General features: G+C 39.4%; 1 protein-coding gene and 1 pseudogene across 1 annotated transcript in view; both read left to right on the top strand.

The window, feature by feature from the left end:
• LOC103257607 (protein NPAT) overlaps positions 1-8336 on the top strand; it is a 55056-nt gene extending 46720 nt beyond the window's left edge. Inside the window, exons 16-18 of the mRNA XM_008055296.2 lie at positions 4254-4314; positions 4412-5552; positions 6691-8336. Of these exons, the coding sequence (XP_008053487.1) occupies positions 4254-4314; positions 4412-5552; positions 6691-6768 (1280 nt within the window). The 3' untranslated portion in view covers positions 6769-8336. The remainder of the gene's footprint in view (positions 1-4253; positions 4315-4411; positions 5553-6690) is intronic.
• Positions 8337-8659: 323 nt separating this feature from the next.
• On the top strand, positions 8660-8985 carry LOC103257606 (annotated as a pseudogene).
• The last annotated feature ends 10372 nt before the right edge of the window (positions 8986-19357 follow it).

The following is a 19357-nucleotide window of genomic DNA, read 5'->3' as shown; positions in this document are numbered from 1 at the left end:
CCCCAAACCCCCCCCCCCCACCCAACTCTCACCCTAAATCTGGTTCTTATCCTTCAAACTTAAACTCAAATGTAACTTTATCCCAGGAAACATTTTTAACCAATAGTGGCTAAATTGGGTATTCTAGTTTGGTTTTTTCTTTGATTCTTTGTCATACCTGTGCTTCAGCACTTAACACATCACATCGTGGATGTTTCTTCTCACTTCTGAATGCCTTAAAGGCATTGGTTATACAGAGAGCTCACTGAAGGCTGTGATCAGTTCAGCCTTTCCTGAAGGTAAACAGTGTACATGGAGGCTTAAATTGCATTTCGTTTTGTTGGGGCCCCCTGTTAGACTTTATGTCATGTCTGATATACCCCAGAGTAGAATTTTTTGAGTCATAGAAAAGAAAGTTTACACTTCCATGATTATTTTCCCAATTCACTCACCTCACTACTAATTCTTGATACCATGTGATATTTTAAGTTTTACTACTGTGATGGATGTTAAGTGGTAGTATCTCATATCATTCTTTTGCATTTCTGATTAATAATAAAGTTCGAAATACTCTCATTGTATAGAAAATTGTTATTTCCCCTTCTGTGAATTGCTTTTTCATATTCTTTCCCTGCTTCTCTATTGGGTTTTCTGTCTGTTAAGGTATTGTTCCTTTGTTGTTAACATAGACACATGTCCTTTCAGTCTGACACTTGCTTTTTTTCCTTACAAAGTTAATATCAGGTTAAAGCATTGGTAAAGTTCAGCATCCATTTATGATAAAAGCTCTTAAATGCTAACTATAGTAAACATTATGGGTTCTCTTTAAAATTGGGAACAAAACAAGGATACTTATTTCCACCTTCTGTGTAATAAGCCAACATTTCTAACACATTATTAAATAATCCATGTATTCCCCACTGACATCTGATTAAATGTCCGCTGTATGCAAGGTCCCATACATATGTGGTCCCAGACAATAGTGTAAGAAGATGGGTGTAAAGACTTGAAAAGAGGGAATAAAACTAATATGGAAAATGCCATGATTTTTACACAGAAAGCCCCAGAGAATTAATAGAGAGATTATTAGAACTAGTAAAAATTCAACAAGGTTGTCAGGTGTGATTAATTTATCACAATTGTGTTTCTGTATGCCAGCAATAAGCAGTTATTAATTGTAATAGGAAATAAAGTATCATAATAACCGCAAAAACGATAGAGTACAAAAGAAGTAACCTAACCAAAAATGTTAGAAATGGAGATTTGAGGCCAGTGTAATGATTCACGCCTATAATCCCAGCACTTTGGGAGGCCGAGCTAAGAGGATTGCCTGAGCCTATGGGTTCAAAACCAGCCTGGGCAACTTGGTGAGACCTCGTCTCTACAATAAATCAAAAAATTATCCAGGCATGGTGACATGCGCCTGTAGTCCCAGCTACTTGGAAGGCTGAGGCAGAAGGATCACCTGAGCCCAGCAGTTTGAGGCTGCGGTGGCCATGAGCGTGCCAATGTACTCCAGCCTGGGCGAGAGAGTGAGACTCCAACTCCAGGAAGAAAGAAAAAAAAGAAACGGAGATTTGAAATCTCTTACAAAGGAACTGTAGGAAAATCTAAATAAATAGAGAAGAACCACGTTCATAGGATTGAAGATACAATAGTGTAAAGATTTCAGTTTTTCCTAATTGAATAAAAAATTCAACATAATTCCAGTTTAAAAGTCTAGAATATTTTTGGAAAGGGGAAAAATTGTTGATAAAATTCATGAGAAAGAATAAAAGTCCATGAGTAGATAGCTAAGATAGAAGAACGGAGGACAAATTCACCCTGCCAGAGAGTAAAATATTGCAAAGCCATAGTAATTAAAACAGAAAGACAAATGGAACAAAATAGAGCTTAGAAAGAGACCTTGTACATGATAAAGGTAACATCAGTGAGAGGGAACAAGATGGATTAATATGTGAGATTCATTGGCCGTTAAATATATACAGGCGAACAATTGAGATTCCTTCCTCATACAGATGTGAAATTCCAAGTTTATTAGAGAACTAAAAGTAAAAAGCAGAGCAATTAAACAATAGAAAAATGTGTAAAATTTATTTTTTAAAAAGAAATAAGAAACTAGACACAGTGATATAAGCCTGTAATCCCCACTACTTGGGAGGCTGAGGCAGAAGGATCACTTGAACCCAGGGGTTCAAGAGCTGCCTGGGCAACATAGACCTCTATCTCAGAGATAACATAACGCAGGGCATTGTGCAAAATACCAGGTGTTTATTCAGGACCACGATGATTTATGGCGGGCACCTAGTTCTCAGACTACTTCTCTTCCTAAAATTTTTCATCATCATGAATGACAAAATGCCTGTGTTGTTATCTTACCCACCACCCTAACCCTCAAAGTTCTAACCCTTTCACTCCTAAGATTTACCTTCACTTCAACCAATCTCTCCCATAGCCGTACCTTGAATTTTCCCCTTCTTATTAGACTTATGAGACTAAGACCAGTAACATCTCTCAGAATGCTCTCACTTCCATTTACCTATTAATTCCCCTTCTACCTGTGATAGCTTCTGTTACTTGGATCCTCACTCCTCACTTGAATTTTCATCTTTTTGTTGGATTCCCTTCCTTGCCTAAATAGCCCGGAGCCCACAGTCCGCCACATCAACCGCCTTGGCCAGTCCTCTTCATAACCTGCATGTCCACATTCTTCTACATACCCACTGGCCACTCGCACCCCTTGATCTGTCCAAACAATCATCTCTGCTTTTATACCTGAGTTGCCTAGCTTTACTTTAAAAATGGTGCTATGCCATACCACTTAAAGAGATTTCCACCTGTCACTGGCAACTGTTTTAGGTGTCAGCCTGTCTGCTTTCTCGTCCATTCCCCCTTCAAACTATTCCAGACTGGCACAGTTCTTCTCAAAGCTATCTAATACCGCCCCTCCTCACTCTTAGCCAGTGATTTATTTTCCAGCTTACCAGTATTGAGCTTGGTATTCTGATCATCATTCCCATTCAGTACATACCTGTTCTACCTTCCAAAATCATTCTTCCTTTTTCTTCAAAGGAATAGCTCTCTCATTCTCTCTAAGGCTAATGGGGTCTACTTGTGCTTTGGATGCTACCTTCTGTATATCTGTCAATTTTCACTTTTTGGCTGCTTCTCTCTCTGGCTATTTACTTAACTAGCTTACTTAAATTTGTTCCACCTACCAGTCTATTATCCCTGACTTCTCTTAATCTCCCATTTCTTCATCCATCTATTTCTTTTCTCATGTTTCTACTAGAACTTCCTACACTAAGGTCACCAGTGGCCTCCTAATATTGTCATATGCATTGGAATCATTCCATTCTTAATTTACTCGCCTATAACTGTTGATACTATTGGTGACTTCTTGAAGCCATCACTAAACTATTATACCACTCCCTTGCTAATTTTATATATCTCAAGACTTCAAACTCTGTAAAGTCTCATGTCTCCTCTCCTCGTCAAAGACCTCTGTCTCCCTTTTTCTCATTGGCTAATGTCACCATTGATTTCTCCTCTACCCTTCATATCCTTGAGAATGCCCATTATTGTCTCTAAGACCCTTATCATCTCTTACCTGGAATATTTATAGCCATATACCTAGAATTCCTGCTGTCAGCGTCTTCTCCTTCCTATTCTGTCTTCCACATTATTGCCAGATTGGTCTTCCTAAAAGAGATCTATTCATGTATTTTCCCTATTTCAAACTCTTAAGGATTGCTTATGAAACCATGTGCATAATGACACAAGGTCCTTTATGATCTCATCTTTGCTCTCCTTTCTAGGTTTGATATCTTGCTTCTCTCCATAAACACTAAAGCCCCCGGAAATTAAAATATGGCTATTAAGACTCCAGAGCATCTGTTCTGAGTGACATAGGCTTGTAACAATGACAGTTACTTGGGCAGAAGTTAAGTAACTCTCTGGATCTAGGTAGCATGTTAAGTAAGTGCTGTTTCGAGCATTGCAATTCATAGATCCCAAGCCTGGGTTTATGATACTTGTCTGAAGCTGCAGCAAGTAATTTGTTTCATATCTAGATTTCCTCTGTAGCAGTGAGTGAATGGCCATCTCATATATATTGCAAAGCTGCTTCTTAAAAGCCAGCATGTGAAAATGTTTTATTTGTACATTAGCTGTCATTTAAAAATTTTTCTCAGGGTATGGGATATTGTCGACTGTTCCATCCTCTTTCAGAGGAATATATTCTTTCACTCAGTAATGTTCATTTATAATTCCAGGAAAACAGGTAAATAATTTGGTGGATTCATCAATTCATTCAGTTGGATGTCATACACAAAGGTAAGCATAAGGTATCTTCTATCAGATCATTCAAATGCTTAGACTTAAGACCTAAAGGATTTCTTTATGCTGCTGAAAATAATTTTTTTTTCTGTAGAACTGAAGTTTCTGACAAGAATATGGCCACAGATCTTGGGAAGAAATTAGAAGAAATCACAGCTCCCTTCCCAGTAGAGAGTACTGCTCCTGCCAGCAAACCATTTGAAAGCCACAGGCGTGTGCTCTGTTTTGATAGCACTGCTGCTCCTGTGGCTAATCCACCAGGGCCCAGCCGTAAGATGGTATCCCAGAGTAAAGAAAAGAATGCAGTTTCCTCTCCTAGTCTTGACTCACCCACTGTGTCCTCCACCTTAAAACCTTCTTCTAATAATGCACTCAAAAAAGAGAGAGAGAAACCTCCTGTACCTAAGGTTGTATCTAAATCAGAAGCAGACATTAGCCGGCATGCCACTGTGAGAGAAACTCAGTCAGAAAAGAAAGTTCCACCCACAGAAATTGTGCTTGAATCTTTCCATAAAGCAACAGCTAATAAGGAGAATGAATTATGCAGTGACATGGAAAGGCAGAAAAGTCCAGAAACATCGAAGCTATCTGTTGGGCAGCAAAACGGGGGTTTACGGAATGAAAAAGCTATGACTTCGCTGCAAGAACTGACCAAGAAACAAGGCACATCTTCCAGCAGTAAAAATGCCATTTCAGTAGGTGCAACTGTGAAAGATCTAAAACAAGAACAGACTAAACCTGCCAGTTCCTTGATTCCCACAGACACGTTACAGGATGTTCAGCGGCATAGCCCAGGAAACAGGCTTTCAGATACTAACGATGTGCCCGTCCCCCGGGCACCTGGCTCAGGGACAGGGGAGAAACATAAAGAAGAGCCTACAGATGGCATCAAAGCCCCCTCGAGTAGGCGTTTCGGAGAGGACAGTGGCACTTCCAAAGTCATGCTCCCTCATGTCACCGCAGACTTGCCTGCCTGCAGCCCTGCCAGTGAAACAGGCAGTGAAAACAGTGTCAACATGGCTGCCCATACATTAATGATTCTCTCCAGGGCAGCCATCTCTAGGACTACTTCAGCAACTCCTCTAAAAGATAACACACAGCAGTTTAGAGTGTCTTCAAGGAGCACCACAAAAAAGCGGAAGATGGAGGAATCAGATGAGCGTGAGCGAAACTCCCGTACTTCCAGTAAAAATCTCGCGAATTCATCCATTCCAGTGAAAAAGAAGAAAATTAAGGCAAGTTGGAGGGTTTTAATCTCCAAACCACTCCTTTTTCTTCCTCCAGTACGTAGAGAATTCAGTGTTTTTTGCTACAGCTGTCTGACTGAACTTTATGGTCAGGATAGCTTTGCGTTTTGATTGACAAAACATATTTTCTACCAGTGCTCCTCAGTCAGTGTGGGTACTCAGTTGTCTAGATGAAACATAGCATTTTGAAGACAACTGCTAACATCTTCTTGGGAAAAGCAGGGTTTTTTTATTCTGTCTTGGTAGGGCCCAAGTTTTTTCATGAGAATGACACCTGATGCAGGCATGAAAGATTAGAAAAGAACTATTGTGTGAAATTACCAAGTAAAAAATCATTTGCTCTTTTTAGATCTTGCATTCTTTTCTTACGTATCTTGTCTTCTCTAACTTAGGCCCTTAAAAAGGTTGGGGAAGTAGAAAAGTTTAATTTACCTGTTTTTTCTTTAAGCACACTTGTCTATACACAGAGATAGTATTGATGAATGAAAGCCATTTAAATGTGTTTAGCTATTTAGTAAGTGGATTGAGTACAAAATGTTTGAAGTGTCATGGAGGAAATATGGTATATGGAAAGAATCTTGACTTTGCTGCCCTGTGAGTGTGGGTTTGAATCTTGCATCTGCTGCTTATCGGTCCTGTGACCATGGCTAGTCTCTAGTCTCTGAGTCTTGGCCTCATCACTTGATATATTACTATGCATCTTAGGTTGTGAGGACTAAATGTATAAAGTACCTGGTGTATACTAAGTGATTAGAACTGGATAAGTGTAACTCTCAGTGTCTCTGTTAGTAAAGCTTTCTAAGCAATAATGACTACCTAACATAGACAGCATGTTCTAGTCTCTTTCAACATTCATAAACTCTGGATTTGTATAATGTCTTTTGCCCTAAACTAACATTGACGTACCACTGAAGTATATTTAATTAACCTAAGGTTTATAAAGCTTGTCTCTACTTTTCTGTAGAACTAAAATTTTAATAGACTAAAAAATTTGGGTAATTTTAGTAGTATATGGAAAAGTTCAATATACTTTGCTATTCTAGGGACTTAGAAAGCTTTGTTTTTTTGACCTTGTTTGAGTTTATTTTTTCTTTCTTTCTTTCTTTTTTTTTTTTTTTTTTGACAGAAAAAGAAGCTGCCCAGTTCATTTCCAGCTGGAATGGATGTGGACAAATTTTTGTTATCGTTGCATTATGATGAGTAAACATTCTGAACACTTAAGACCTGTAGCTGTTTAAAACTCATATCCCTTAAACTGAGTGTAGGGAATGGGATAGTGACAGAATCTGAAAGCATGACCTGCACTTTGTCCTGAAGTTTCACTTTATGTATCTAAATCATGCTGTTTCTGAAGCAGCTTCCTAGTTTGTAAATAGACTCACTTGGTATATTTTTATTTTGGAAAAAACATTTGCAGAAATGTAAGTAAAGCCAATCTGCAAAACTGTATAGCTTTGACAATTGCATATTGTAAGTATTGTGTAAATATTGTTGAAATAGGGGTTAAATCAACCTAATGTTCTTACACTGTGTTTTTTTACTTCTTATCCCAAATTGTAAAGCTTATTCATCTGAAATAGTTACTCACTTTTTTTGGAGAAAAATGATGCTTATTCTTATCAATTGCCTTCAGTAATTGTTCAACACGATATTTAAATACAGAGCCACTAAATACTACAAAATGATTAACCACCTGAACTGGCAGTAAAGTATCTAATCAGGAATCATCAGTTTGATGGATTTGTTTTCTGGAGTGAATACTTTGCCACCCCTTCTTAACCACAGTAAAGATTGTATTTCTGTAATTTTACACTTTATCTATTTCTTCTGGTTGTTCTGTTCTCTTTGTTTTAAAGAGAAAATTTTGTAAACCATTTATTGAGTGTTCTGATTTTTCATGTATAACTTGTAAGATTTTTTTACAGAACTTTAAGTGGTTAGACTATTGAGCCATAAAAAGATTGGTTTGTAGTAGTTGAGATTTCTTGGTATGTATATACTTTTCCCCTAAATACTGGGGATTTAAAGAATTGCACTAATTCATAGAACTCTTTACATTGTAGTGACCAATGCACATTTAATTTAAATCGTGTGTTCTGTGTTAAAGTTTGTGTGGAGGATTATCTTCTGGTGTCATATCCATCATAAGATGTAAAAAGATAAATCATAGTTTTATATTTTAATTCAGTTTCTCCTAAAATGGGGTGTGTTAAATAACTATATCTACACTTAGATATAGTGCATTGTCTGTGTGTCCCTTAAGTGTTTTAAAGAGTTACTCTCAAAAGGTCCTTAAGGGGAGTGAGAGAGGTGCCTTCTCTGTATTAAACACACACATCAGTCAAGTTGAAGAATTGGTTTAAACTTTTAAATGAGAACAGAAATTATAATTAGTACCTGACCAATTGTGCCTAGATATTAAAGTATGTTCTCTTATGTGCTTTCTGTTTAAATATCAGTATATTAGAGGTTTTTTTCCTGCAGGTGTATACTTTGTTAGAGTCATTTTTCTCAACCATTTTTGTTTGTTTGTTTGTACTGGGCCTTTATAAAAAATAAATTCATCCTACTCTAACACTTATCATTTCTCAATGCAAAAATCATGTCTTAATTGTTGAACCTTACTGCAGAAATTTGTCATGTAAGAAATTTTTATGATGTGGCAATGGTCTATTCCTAAGGAACTAAATATCGTATAGTTAATGTTTATTTAACTCAGCTTGATACTGTACTACAGTTAGGTTTGAATAAATGCTTTCTTTAACTTCAAAAGTTTGAATTATTTTATATTGGCAATATTGTTTAGAAACTTTGATTAAATTTTTTTGCAATTCAATTTTTCCTTACTCTTTTTTGGGAGCTACTATAATTCTGAAAATTACAGATTTTCTTCTCATTCAATTCATACTTACATGTAAGTACTGAGTTCATACACAAGTAAAATAAGTTTCCTTTGTAGGTAAATAGCCAGAAGCTGTAGATAAAGGAGCTGTTAGATAAATTTATGCTTGTTTATGTTCAAAAGCAAAACCACATTCCCATTTTATCTTAAAAGTCCATGTACCTCTCTGAGCTCAGACCTGCTTGGTAGCGTGATGGCCAAACGCACCAAGAAGGTGGGACTCGTCGGTAAATACGGGACCCGCTATGAGGCCTCGCTCCGGAAGATGGTGAAGAAGATCGAGATTAGCCAGCACGCCAAGTACACTTGCTCCTTCTGTGGCAAAACCAAGATGAAGAGACGCGCTGTGGCACTGTGGTTCCTGCATGAAAACAGTAGCTGGTGGAGCCTGGACTTGCAATACCGCTTCTGCTGTCATGGTGAAGTCTGCCATCAGAAGACTGAAGGAATTGAAAGACCAGTAGAAGCTCCACCATTTGAGACATCACTAGCCTATAGTAAATGACTTAATTTATGTAAAAAAACAAGTCCACATATATGTCCTTGACTCAATTGAACTGTTGTATCTGGCAACCTATTCTAATATTCAAGTGCCTAGTAACTATGTTTCAGGGTTAAAATATACTACAAACAACAATGCATGCCTATTTTTATAACTACATGTAAGGATTCTGTCTATAATTTGAACACTACTTAGTGGTTAATGTAGTCAGTGCACGCCAAATCTGCGAAGTCTTGGAATTAAGAAATCTTACTGTTTTAGCCCTGGATATTGTTAAAATATCGGATATTGAAATTGCTCGGGAGAAAAGCATCCATCAGCATTCATACAAAGGCCAGATGTCATGACAATTAGAATAAGATCGGTGCTTTGATAAGGCATTTCAAAAGCCTACAGGGCATGAAGGCATATGCCTCTAATCCTAGCGACTCTGGAAGCAGAGGTGGGAGAATCACTTGAGCTCAGGAGTTGGAGACCAGCCTGCACAAGATGGCAAGACCCTGTTTTCTCAAATATAAAAATAAAACAGAAGCGTATTACTACATATGCTGCATTCCTCACTTCTCAAGCCACCATCTTCTAGACTCAGGCCTAATTGCTTGAAATTAAAAAGTTTTGGCTTTATTATTGTCTATTACGCTTCCTCTTCTAATGGACTTTTTTTCTTTTTATAAATGCTTGTTACTATTTTGTTGTACTGCCATGTTTTTCTGTAAGTTTTCTACGTTGTTGGACTTATGACTTCCTAATGCATTTTTCACTACAAATAATAAGCATTTTTCTGTTTTTAGCTGTTACAGCAGTAAGCAATTGTGTAAATATTTGTTTGCATTACCAACTGCCTTAGGAGACTTTTTTTTTTTTTTTGAGTCAGAGTTCCACTCTTGCCCAGGCGGAAGTGCAGTGGCACACTCACCGTCACCCCAGCCTTGACCTGCTGACTCAGGAGGTCCTTGTGCCTCAGCCTTCCAGTTCTGACTCCTTGGAACTACAGACAGGTGCCACCACTCCTGGCTAGTTTTTTCTGTAGACATGAGGTCTCACCAAGTTGCCCAGGCTGGTCTCGAACCCCTGGACTCAGGCAATCCTCTCATCTCCACCTCCAAAAGTACTGGGATTACAGGCGTGAGCCACTGTGCCTGACTAGAGACATTCTAGAGTGTAGAATTACCACGCCAAAAAGTTAGTGTACATTTCTCAATATATTTTGCCAAATTCTGCTAGAAATCATACATCAGTTTACACTGCTACCAGCAAATTGTCATTTCATGCATGGCTTATATTTATTCCTTGCCAGAGGTATATTGAGCTATATCCTCACTTGTTTCTAGGCTTTTACTTCTTGATTTATTAAGATTAGGCATTAGCTCCTAATCTATATATAATCTGTTTTGTACCTGGTATGAAGAAAGGATTAAAATACACTTTTTCCCTAAATATTTAACCACTTAGCACAATTTGTTAAAATAAGCCTTTCCCCTCACTTTTTTTTTCTTTCAGTCACATTCTCTGTTGCCCAAGCTGGAGTGCAGTACACGCTCACAGCCACCCCAACCCCGATGTGCTGGGCTTCAGTGATCCTTCCACCTCAGCCTTCCAAGTAGCTGGAACTACAGGCACATGCCACCATGTCTGGCTAATTTTTTTATTTATTGTAGAGATGAGGTCTCACCAAGTTGCCCTGGCTGGTCTTAAACCCATGGGCTCAGGTAATCCTCTTACCCCAGCCTCCCAAAGTGCTGGGATTATAGGCATGAGCCGCTGTGCCCAGCCTTTTGTTGTTTTAGAGACAAAGTCTCGCCCTGTTTCCTGGAATGCAGTAACATGATCATAACTTACTGTAACTTTGGATTCCTGGACTCAGGTCCTCCCACCTCAGCCTCCTAAATAACTGAAAGCACAGGCACATGCCACCATGCCTGGCTAATTTTTTTTTTTTTTTTTTTGTAGAAATGGGATCTTGGTATGTTGCCCAGACTAGTCTCAAACCTCTGGCCTCAAGCGATTCTCCCATCTCAGCCTCCCCAAAATTGCTGGGATTGCCAGGTGCGGTGGCCCAAGCCAGGTGTAGTAGCATAAGCCTGTAGTTCTGGCTACTTGGAAGGCTGAGGCAGAAAGATCGCCTGAGCCCGGCAGGTCGACACTGGGTTGGCCATGAGCATCCCACTGCACTCCAGCCTGGGCGATGGAGTGAGACTCGCAACTCAAAAAATAAAAAAAAAAAAGCTGGGCTCAGTGGCTCAGCCTGTAATCCCACGCCTTTGGGAGGCTGAGGTGAGTGGATTGCTTGAGCTCGCGGGTTTGAGACCTGCCTGGGCAGCTAGACCTCATCTCTACAATAAATCAAAAAATCAGCCAGGCGTGGTAGCGCACGCCTGTAATTCCGGCTACTCGGAAGGCTGAGGCGGAAGGATCGCCGGGGCCCAGCGGGTGGAGGCTGCGGTGGCCGGGAGCGGCCACTGCACTCCAGTCTGGGCAACGGAGTGAGACTCCAACTCAAAAGAAATAAAAAAAGTTGCTGGAATTACAGGTATAAACCACCACACCCACCTGCCTCCGCCTGACCCACACTCATTTATTTATGCCTCTTACCTGATAGAGATTCACAATCTCTTATTCGCAATCCCAGAATCAAAAACGTTCTGACAACCAATTTTTCCCCCTAAGGTAAACATCAGAACTTATTTCATGGTAAAACCTCATGAAATGACACGGGGCTACTTACCTCATTTGGTGTGAATATTCATATTTTACTGTAAAAGTAATGTGTTTTATGAGTGTGCTATTTTATAACTGGGGACATATGGTGCATATGTTTAGTTTTTAGAAATCCAATATATTCTGAATAATGAACCCCACTCTAAGGGTACATAATCAAGTATTTTGGGCCTGTATTAAATGTATACACATACATATACACTCTATACCATGATGTATAGACTATTTTGTGCTACTTCTTAAATCATTATAGTTTTGTGCTCATTGGTTTTTTTTTCCCCAAGTCTTCACCCTTTTTATCTTCCTGATTAGAATCATTTGTATTATTTCCAATTAAAATTCTATCGGAATACTGATTAGCAGTACATTAATAAGTCAATTGATAGTGAAGGAAGCAAAGAGTAAAGGTTATATGTATCAAGGTTTTATAGTTATCCCCTATTCCTCATAAATTTCTTGCTAACTGGGTAGTTTTTTGTTTGTTGCTGTTTTTAGGGAGCTCTTTATTCCGTAATTAGTTTTAACTGATTATTGCTGTTATGTAGGGATGTTATTGTTTTATTGGTTAATGTAAACTTTTTATGGAGCCATATTAAGAGAAAAGTGCACAAACTGTAAGTTCTTAAACACATCCACATAATCACCCAGATAAAGACTAGAACATTACCAGTACACTAGAGCACCTTCATACCTCCCAGTAATTGTCAGCCCTAAGGGCAATCATTATGACTTCTAGCACTATAGATTAATTTTAGCTTAGTTTTTAACAATATAAATGGATTCATGCAGTATATTATTTGTGAGAGTCACTCAAGATTTATGTAAAGTAGTTCAATAATCCTCAAAGTTGTGTATATTTTCATTGTGTTACATCACAGTTAATCCATTTTATAGATGATATACATTTAGATTGTTTCCAGTTTAACATTTTTATGAATAGAACGGTTGTGGCTATTTTTGTAAATATTTTTTGGTGAATGTATTAAAATGCTCAGCTGGATATATATTTAGGAATGAGGTTGCTGGATCAGATTGTTGCATATATCCAAACTTATTCAAATTACCTCATTTTCCAAAATGGTTGTAAACAATTTATACTTTACTCAACAGTTTAAGAAGAGTTCTAGTTTTTATATGTTATTTCTAATACTTGGTATTTTATTTTAGCAATTTGGTGGTGTGTATTGGTACACATTATGGTTATTTTTTTTTTTTTTAATGAAGTTGAACACTTTTCAAAGACTTATTGTCTATTTGGGTGACTTTTGTGGACTGCCTGTTCATGTATTTTGCCCATTTTTGTATTGGGTTGTCTGACTTTTTTTTTAACTGATTTGTAAGTGTTCTTTGGGTATTCTAGATACAAGTCCTTTTTCAGATGGATATCGTAATCTGAATATTTTACCATGTTTTTCTCTAAAAGATTTATTGTTGGCTGGGTGTGGTGGCTCAACCTGTAATCCCTGCACTTTGGGAGGCCAGGGCAAGAGGATTGCCTGAGCCCTGGGGTTCAAGACCAGTCTGGGCAACAATAAATCAAAAAATTAGCTGAGTGTGGTGGTGTGCGCCTGTAGTTCCGGCTACTTGGAAGACTGAGGCAAAAGGATCGCCTAAGCCCAGCAGGTCGAGGCTGTGGTGGCTGAGAGTGTGCCACTGCCCTAGAGCCTGGGTGACAGAGTGAGACTCCCAACTCAAAAAAATATATATTTATTGTTAACCTATTATATGTTGATTGGCCATCCATCTGGAATTGATTCTCCATACTAATATCCAATTAATTCACACTATTTGTTGAAAAGGACTATTCTTTCCCAACTGCATTGCACAGTTACCTTTGTCATAAGCTGGTAAAGTGTATATGTGTGGGTTTATTTCTGGACTCTCTTCCATTTGTCTATTTTTTAAAAGATATGCCAGCAACACACTGCCTTAATTATTACAGGAAATCGCTCTTATGTTTTAATTCCTACTTATTTTCAGTACTGAGCAAAGTCTACTAGTGCTAATGGATTTTCCAGTGCTGCTTTTTTATTTGTTGAGGAGGTGTCCTTTGTACATAATTATTTTTCAATTTTATTTCTTACTACATGATTTCTTAGTACTTGCAGTACAACTAACAATGATCAAAGTAGGCTTCACTGTCTCGTTCCTCCTTTTAATGGCAACAGGTATACTGTTGACTTTTGTACGTAGTGTTTTAGTAGGAATTTACATCAAGAGTACCTATTCAACTTACTTAAAGTAGGAAGGTATTTTTATTGAGCCTGTGAATTTATTTCATATTAATCCTAATAAATACTTTATGATCTTGGTGACTGATTTCTAAATACGACTAAATTTGCCCTGCGAACATTTTATTTAAATGTTTACTTTTTTTTTTTTGAGTCAGAGTCTCACTCTGTTGTCCAGGCTGGAGTGCAGTGGCACGCTCACGGCCACCGCAGCCTCGACCTGCGGGGCTCAGACAATCCTTCCACCTCAGCCTTCCAACTGGCTGGAACTACAGGCGTGCACTGCCACACGTGGCTAATTTTTTGATTTGTTGTAGAGACGAGGTCTTGCCAAGTCGCCCAGGCTGGTCTCGAACCCCTGGAATCAGGCAATCCTCTCCCCTCATCCTCCAAGAGTGCTGGAGTTACAAGGCGTGAGCCACCACACCCGGCTAAATGCTTACTTTTTTTTAATTACTATCTTTTTAGGGACAGGCTCTCACAGTCATAGCTCACTACAGTTTCAAAGTCCTGGGCTTAAGCAATCTTGCCTCCACCCCCACATAGCTGGTACTACAGGCACCATCACCACTGGCTTCAGTGTTTACATTTCATGAGATTGGTTTCAAACTTACAGCAATTTTAAAATGAATTTTAAATCTTCTTTTAGTTTATCCAAATATCATAAGTTGTACCAGTCTTAAGGTTGGTGTCAAGTTTCAATATTACAATATATGTAAAGTATTTAGATCAATACCTGGAATATAAGAAGAACTTTAGGAACTGGTTGGGATTATAGCTGATGGTTTTTTTTTTCTTTTTCCTGCAAGTATATTTTAAATGGGAAATCATTGTCTCTTGAGACTAAACGACCACAAAATCATCTCAACCTATATGATTTTGTTTAAACAGTTTTCCAGTTTTTTTCTCCTAAGTTTTTTGCTGGCTAATTTATCTGTTCAGGCTTTGAGGGGTTTTTTGTTTGTTTGTTTGTTTGTTTGTTTGTTTTTTTGAGCCAAATGCCACCATTTTTCTAATTTTTGCTTTTAAATAGATGCAACTCTTTAAAATAGAGACAAGTTCTTGCTCCGCTGCCCAGTATGGAATGCAGTGGCACAATCATAGCTCACTGGAACCTCAAACTCCTGGGCTCAAGTGATCCTCCCCCCTCAGTCTCCTTAGTAGCTGGGGATTACAGGTGCACATGACCAGGTCCAACTAATTTTTAATTGTTATAGAGATGGGTTCTTGCTATGTTGCCCAGGCTGGTGCAACTAATTTTTTTCTGACCAAAAAAAATCTTAGATTTAAGAGTTGTATACTGTTTCTGCTTTATTCTTTGTGCTTTCTATTTTTTCTTAGGGTCCTTTTTGCATCTTTACTTAAATTCTTTTTTTTTTTTTGAGTTGGAGTCTCACTCTGTCACCCAGACTGGAGTGCAGTGGCCGCTCCTGGCCACCGCAGCCTCAACCTGCTGGGCTCCAGCGATCCTTCTGCCTCAGCCTTCCAAGTAGCTGGAACTACAGGCGCGCGCTACTACACCCAGCTAATTTTTGATTTATTGTAGAGATGAGGTCTTGCCAAGTTGCCCAGTCAGGTCTCGAACCTGCGGGCTCAGGCAATCCACTCACCTCAGCCTCCCAAGGTGCGGGATTACAGGCTGAGCCACCGAGCTCGGCTGTTTAATTTCTTAAATTAAAGATAGAGTTGTCTGGCTTTTTCCTTCATAAGCCACATAATCATCTAAGACTGAATTTACTTCTGATTTCAACTTTCAACATTAAAATTTGGAAGATGGGGTAAGTACTTTTGTTTTCTTGATTTTTAAAAAAAATCTTTAACAGCTACTTAGCATAAGTGTCATCAAGCTCTTTTTTTGCCTAAAATTATTTTTATTCTGGTCAAGATATGTCAAGAGTTTTTATAAATGTTGCATGGGTGCTTAGAAATAGTTATTGCTCATAAAGCACAAAAGTTGATGATTATTCAATCTTTTACTATTTGAATCCTGTCTAACTTTGCTTTTAACACTTGTTTGCATAAATCTTCAGTTTCTCATAATTATCCTGACCATAGTTTTTGCTTTGATTTGGTATTATTGCTCAGTGCATGGTCCTAAGCCGTCATAATTTCATTTTTGAATAATCTTCTCTACATACAAAAATCCCCTACTTTATTTTCCCCTGCTTTAGCACCTTCTGCATTGACTTCTAATAATATATATTTGCCAGCCCTCACTTTTTACTTTATAATTGGAATTTTCAGCTTTTATCTTCTATAGTGATCTAAGATGCAGAACTTGTTCTACTGGCAAGTTCTACTGGCATTTGCCTTTACGTGTCAGATGTGAATGCTTCCCATGTCTTGCCATCTTCCCTAACCAGTCCTTAGTCATTTGAAAAATTAACTTTCACGTGCCTGAATTCTTCATTCTTCTTGCCACAGGCTGGTCTAAACCTTTGTCATTTGAAGAGTAAACATTAGAATACTCTCTTTTCCCGGGCTCGGTGGCTCAGCCTGTAATCCCAGCACTTTGGGAGGTTGAGGTGAGTGGATGGCCTGAGCCTGCAGGTTCGAGACCCGCCTGGGCAGTTTGGCAAGACCTCATCTCTATAATAAAATCAAAAAAATCAGCCAGGTGTGGTAGCATGCACCTGTAGTTCCAGCTCCCCGGAAGGCTGAGGCGGAAGGATCACCGGAGCCCAGCAGGGCGAGGCTGCGGTAGCCAGGAGTGTCCACAGTACTCTAGTCTGGGTGACAGTAAGACTCCAACTCAACAAAAAAAAAACCTCTCTTTTCTAAGCTCTTACATGGCTAAAGAACTATGTATTATGCAAATACACATATGAGGTCTGACGGTTAACTTTGAGAACTCATCCAAGAAAAAGTGCTACACCCCTCACTGCTAAATAACACTATGGTCACCTTCGAAGTATCTCTTCGGGAAGCTATGCACTGATGCCTTGTTCATCCGTCAAAGCAATTTTGGAACTTTTTTCCTGGAATGGCCGTCAGAGCTGTTGTATTAACCTTAGTGTCCTGAAAGTCATTAAAATGTCTTACTTTCAATTATTTCCTTTAGCTTTAGATAAAGAAAAAGTCATTGGGGGCCAGATTGGGTGAGTAGAGAGAGTTGTTTGCTGGCTAAAAACTCCCTCACAGACAGTGTTGTGTGAGCTGGTGCAGTGTTGTGATGCAGGCGCTCCTTCAGGACCATTTTTGCACTCAGCTTTCTCATGCCAAGATGTTCAGTTAAGATTTTCTTGTTTCTCTAAAAATGCTTATTTGGTCTGCTATGCTTCTCACAGTCAGTTGATTTTTTCTTTTTTTTTTTTCGAGTCAGGGTGTCATTCTGTTGCCCAGGCTGGAGTGCAGTGGCACGCTTACGGCCACCACAGCCTCGACCTGCTGGGCTCCTGCGATCCTTCCACCTCAGCCTTCCAAGTAGCTGGAACTACAGGTGTGCGGCACCATGCCCGGCTAATTTTTTTATTTATTGTAGAGACAAGGTCTCATCAAGTCGCCCAGACTGGCCTCAAACCCCTGGGCTCAGGCAATCCTCTTGCATCTACCGCGCAAAGTGCTGGGATTACAGGCATGAGCTACTGCGCCCAGGAGCTGACGATTTTGACACACAATTCAAGAGGTTTTTGCAATGTTCTTATCAATTCTGCTCATTACTGGCTGTCCTGACATCCCTTCATCAGTGATGCCTTCTCTTCCCTCAGAGAAATGTTTAATCCATTTGTACGCTGCCATTTTCTTCATGGCGTTATCCCCATAAACTTGGACTAACATGTCCCTGATTTTACTTCTACTCTTGCCATGTTTAATAAGAAATTTATCGTTTGTTCATTGCTTTATTTTTTTATTTATTTATTTTTCTGAGTTGGAGTCTCACTCTGTCACCCAGACTGGAGTGCAGTGGCCGCTCCCGGCCACCACAGCCTCGACCTGCTGGGCTCCGGCGATCCTTCCGCCTCAGCCTTCCGAGTAGCCAGAATTATAGTCATGCGCAACCATGCCCGGCTGATTTTTTTTTTAATTTATTGTAGAGATGAGGTCTTGCTGCCCAGGCGGGTCTCGTACCCACAGGCTCAGGCAATCCACTCACCTCAGCCTCCCAAAGTGCTGGGATTACAGGCTGAGCCACCGAGCCCGGCTTGTTCATTGCTTTAATTCAAGCTCGGACATTCTCACAATGGCACACAAAAACACACAATAATAATGAATATCTCTCAGCAAGACACGTGTGTTCATGTCAACATGAACACAGCTGTGAGACACTGATACACCAAGGTTATGAAACCTTGCCGAGTTGTTTGTAGAGTGCTGCCAATGTAAGCACACAGCGAGTTCGGGAACTTAATCGTCAGTCTTTGTATGTATGTAGATGTCGGTCCCTTGTTTTCTGATACTTGACAGAAATGAGGACTAAGGCTACCTATTTTTCTACCTAGATGATGTTTGAGGAATTTTTTAAATATGTTTTCTCTGAACATGTGTACATAATTCTTTTTTTTTTTGAGTCAGAGTCTCACTCTGTCACCCAGACTGGAGTGCAGTGACCGCTCCCGGCCACCGCAGCCTCGACCTGCTGGGCTCCGGCGATCCTTCCGCCTCAGCCTTCCCAGTAGCCGGAATTACAGGCATGCGCTACCACGCCCGGCTGAGTTTTTGATTTATTGTAGAGATGAGGTCTCGCTGCCCAGGCGGGTCTCGAACCCATGGGCTCAGGCAATCTACTCACCTCAGCCTCCCAAAGCGCGGGATTACAGACTGAGCCACCGAACCCGGCTTTATATGATTCTTTTAAATCTTTCTACTTAAGAACTCAGGAATCTGAGATTTTCTATTATGTGGGATTATTGGTTCAGAGCACTATTTCTTTAAGAAACACCATTTACTTGGTTCTGTATCTTCTCTCTTCCTCTCCATTGGTTTCCCAGAGTTATCAGATCGCTTGACAAATGTTATCCAGATCACTGACCTTTGAATGCAGTGTTGATTCTGCTTAATGTCAGTGAAGTATTCCAGTCTATTCAGGGTTTGCTTTTTTCCTGTGTTTTACCCAGCTCCTGATTCAGGTGTAAGTTCTTGTAAGTTGGGGCAGATAATGATTGAAAATATTGAATACCAATTAAAGCAAAGCACAGTAAGTTAAGAACTTCGACTCTGGAGCTAGGTCCAGTTTGGTTTGAACCCTAGCTCAGCGACTCACCAGCTGTCTGAACTTGGAATATATTTAGCTACTCTGTTCCTCAACTTCCTTATTTATATGTAGGGATGATAAGGATACCTGTCCTTGGGCATTTTTGTGCAGATTAAATGAGTTAATACAAATAGAGCTTTGTTCTTAGCAAATAATGAGCTTAAATAATTCTTTAAAAGTGAGAGTTAGAGCCGGGCTCGGTGGCTCAGCCTGTAATCCCGCGCCTTTGGGAGGCTGAGTGGATTGCCT

Source organism: Carlito syrichta, unplaced genomic scaffold, assembly GCF_000164805.1.
Source record: "Carlito syrichta isolate Samal-C Ts95f unplaced genomic scaffold, Tarsius_syrichta-2.0.1 Scaffold301816, whole genome shotgun sequence".
NCBI classification, from domain to species: Eukaryota; Metazoa; Chordata; class Mammalia; order Primates; family Tarsiidae; genus Carlito; species Carlito syrichta.
The sequence above is the reverse complement of the archived record's forward strand: the minus strand, read 5'-3'. Positions and strand labels throughout refer to the sequence as shown.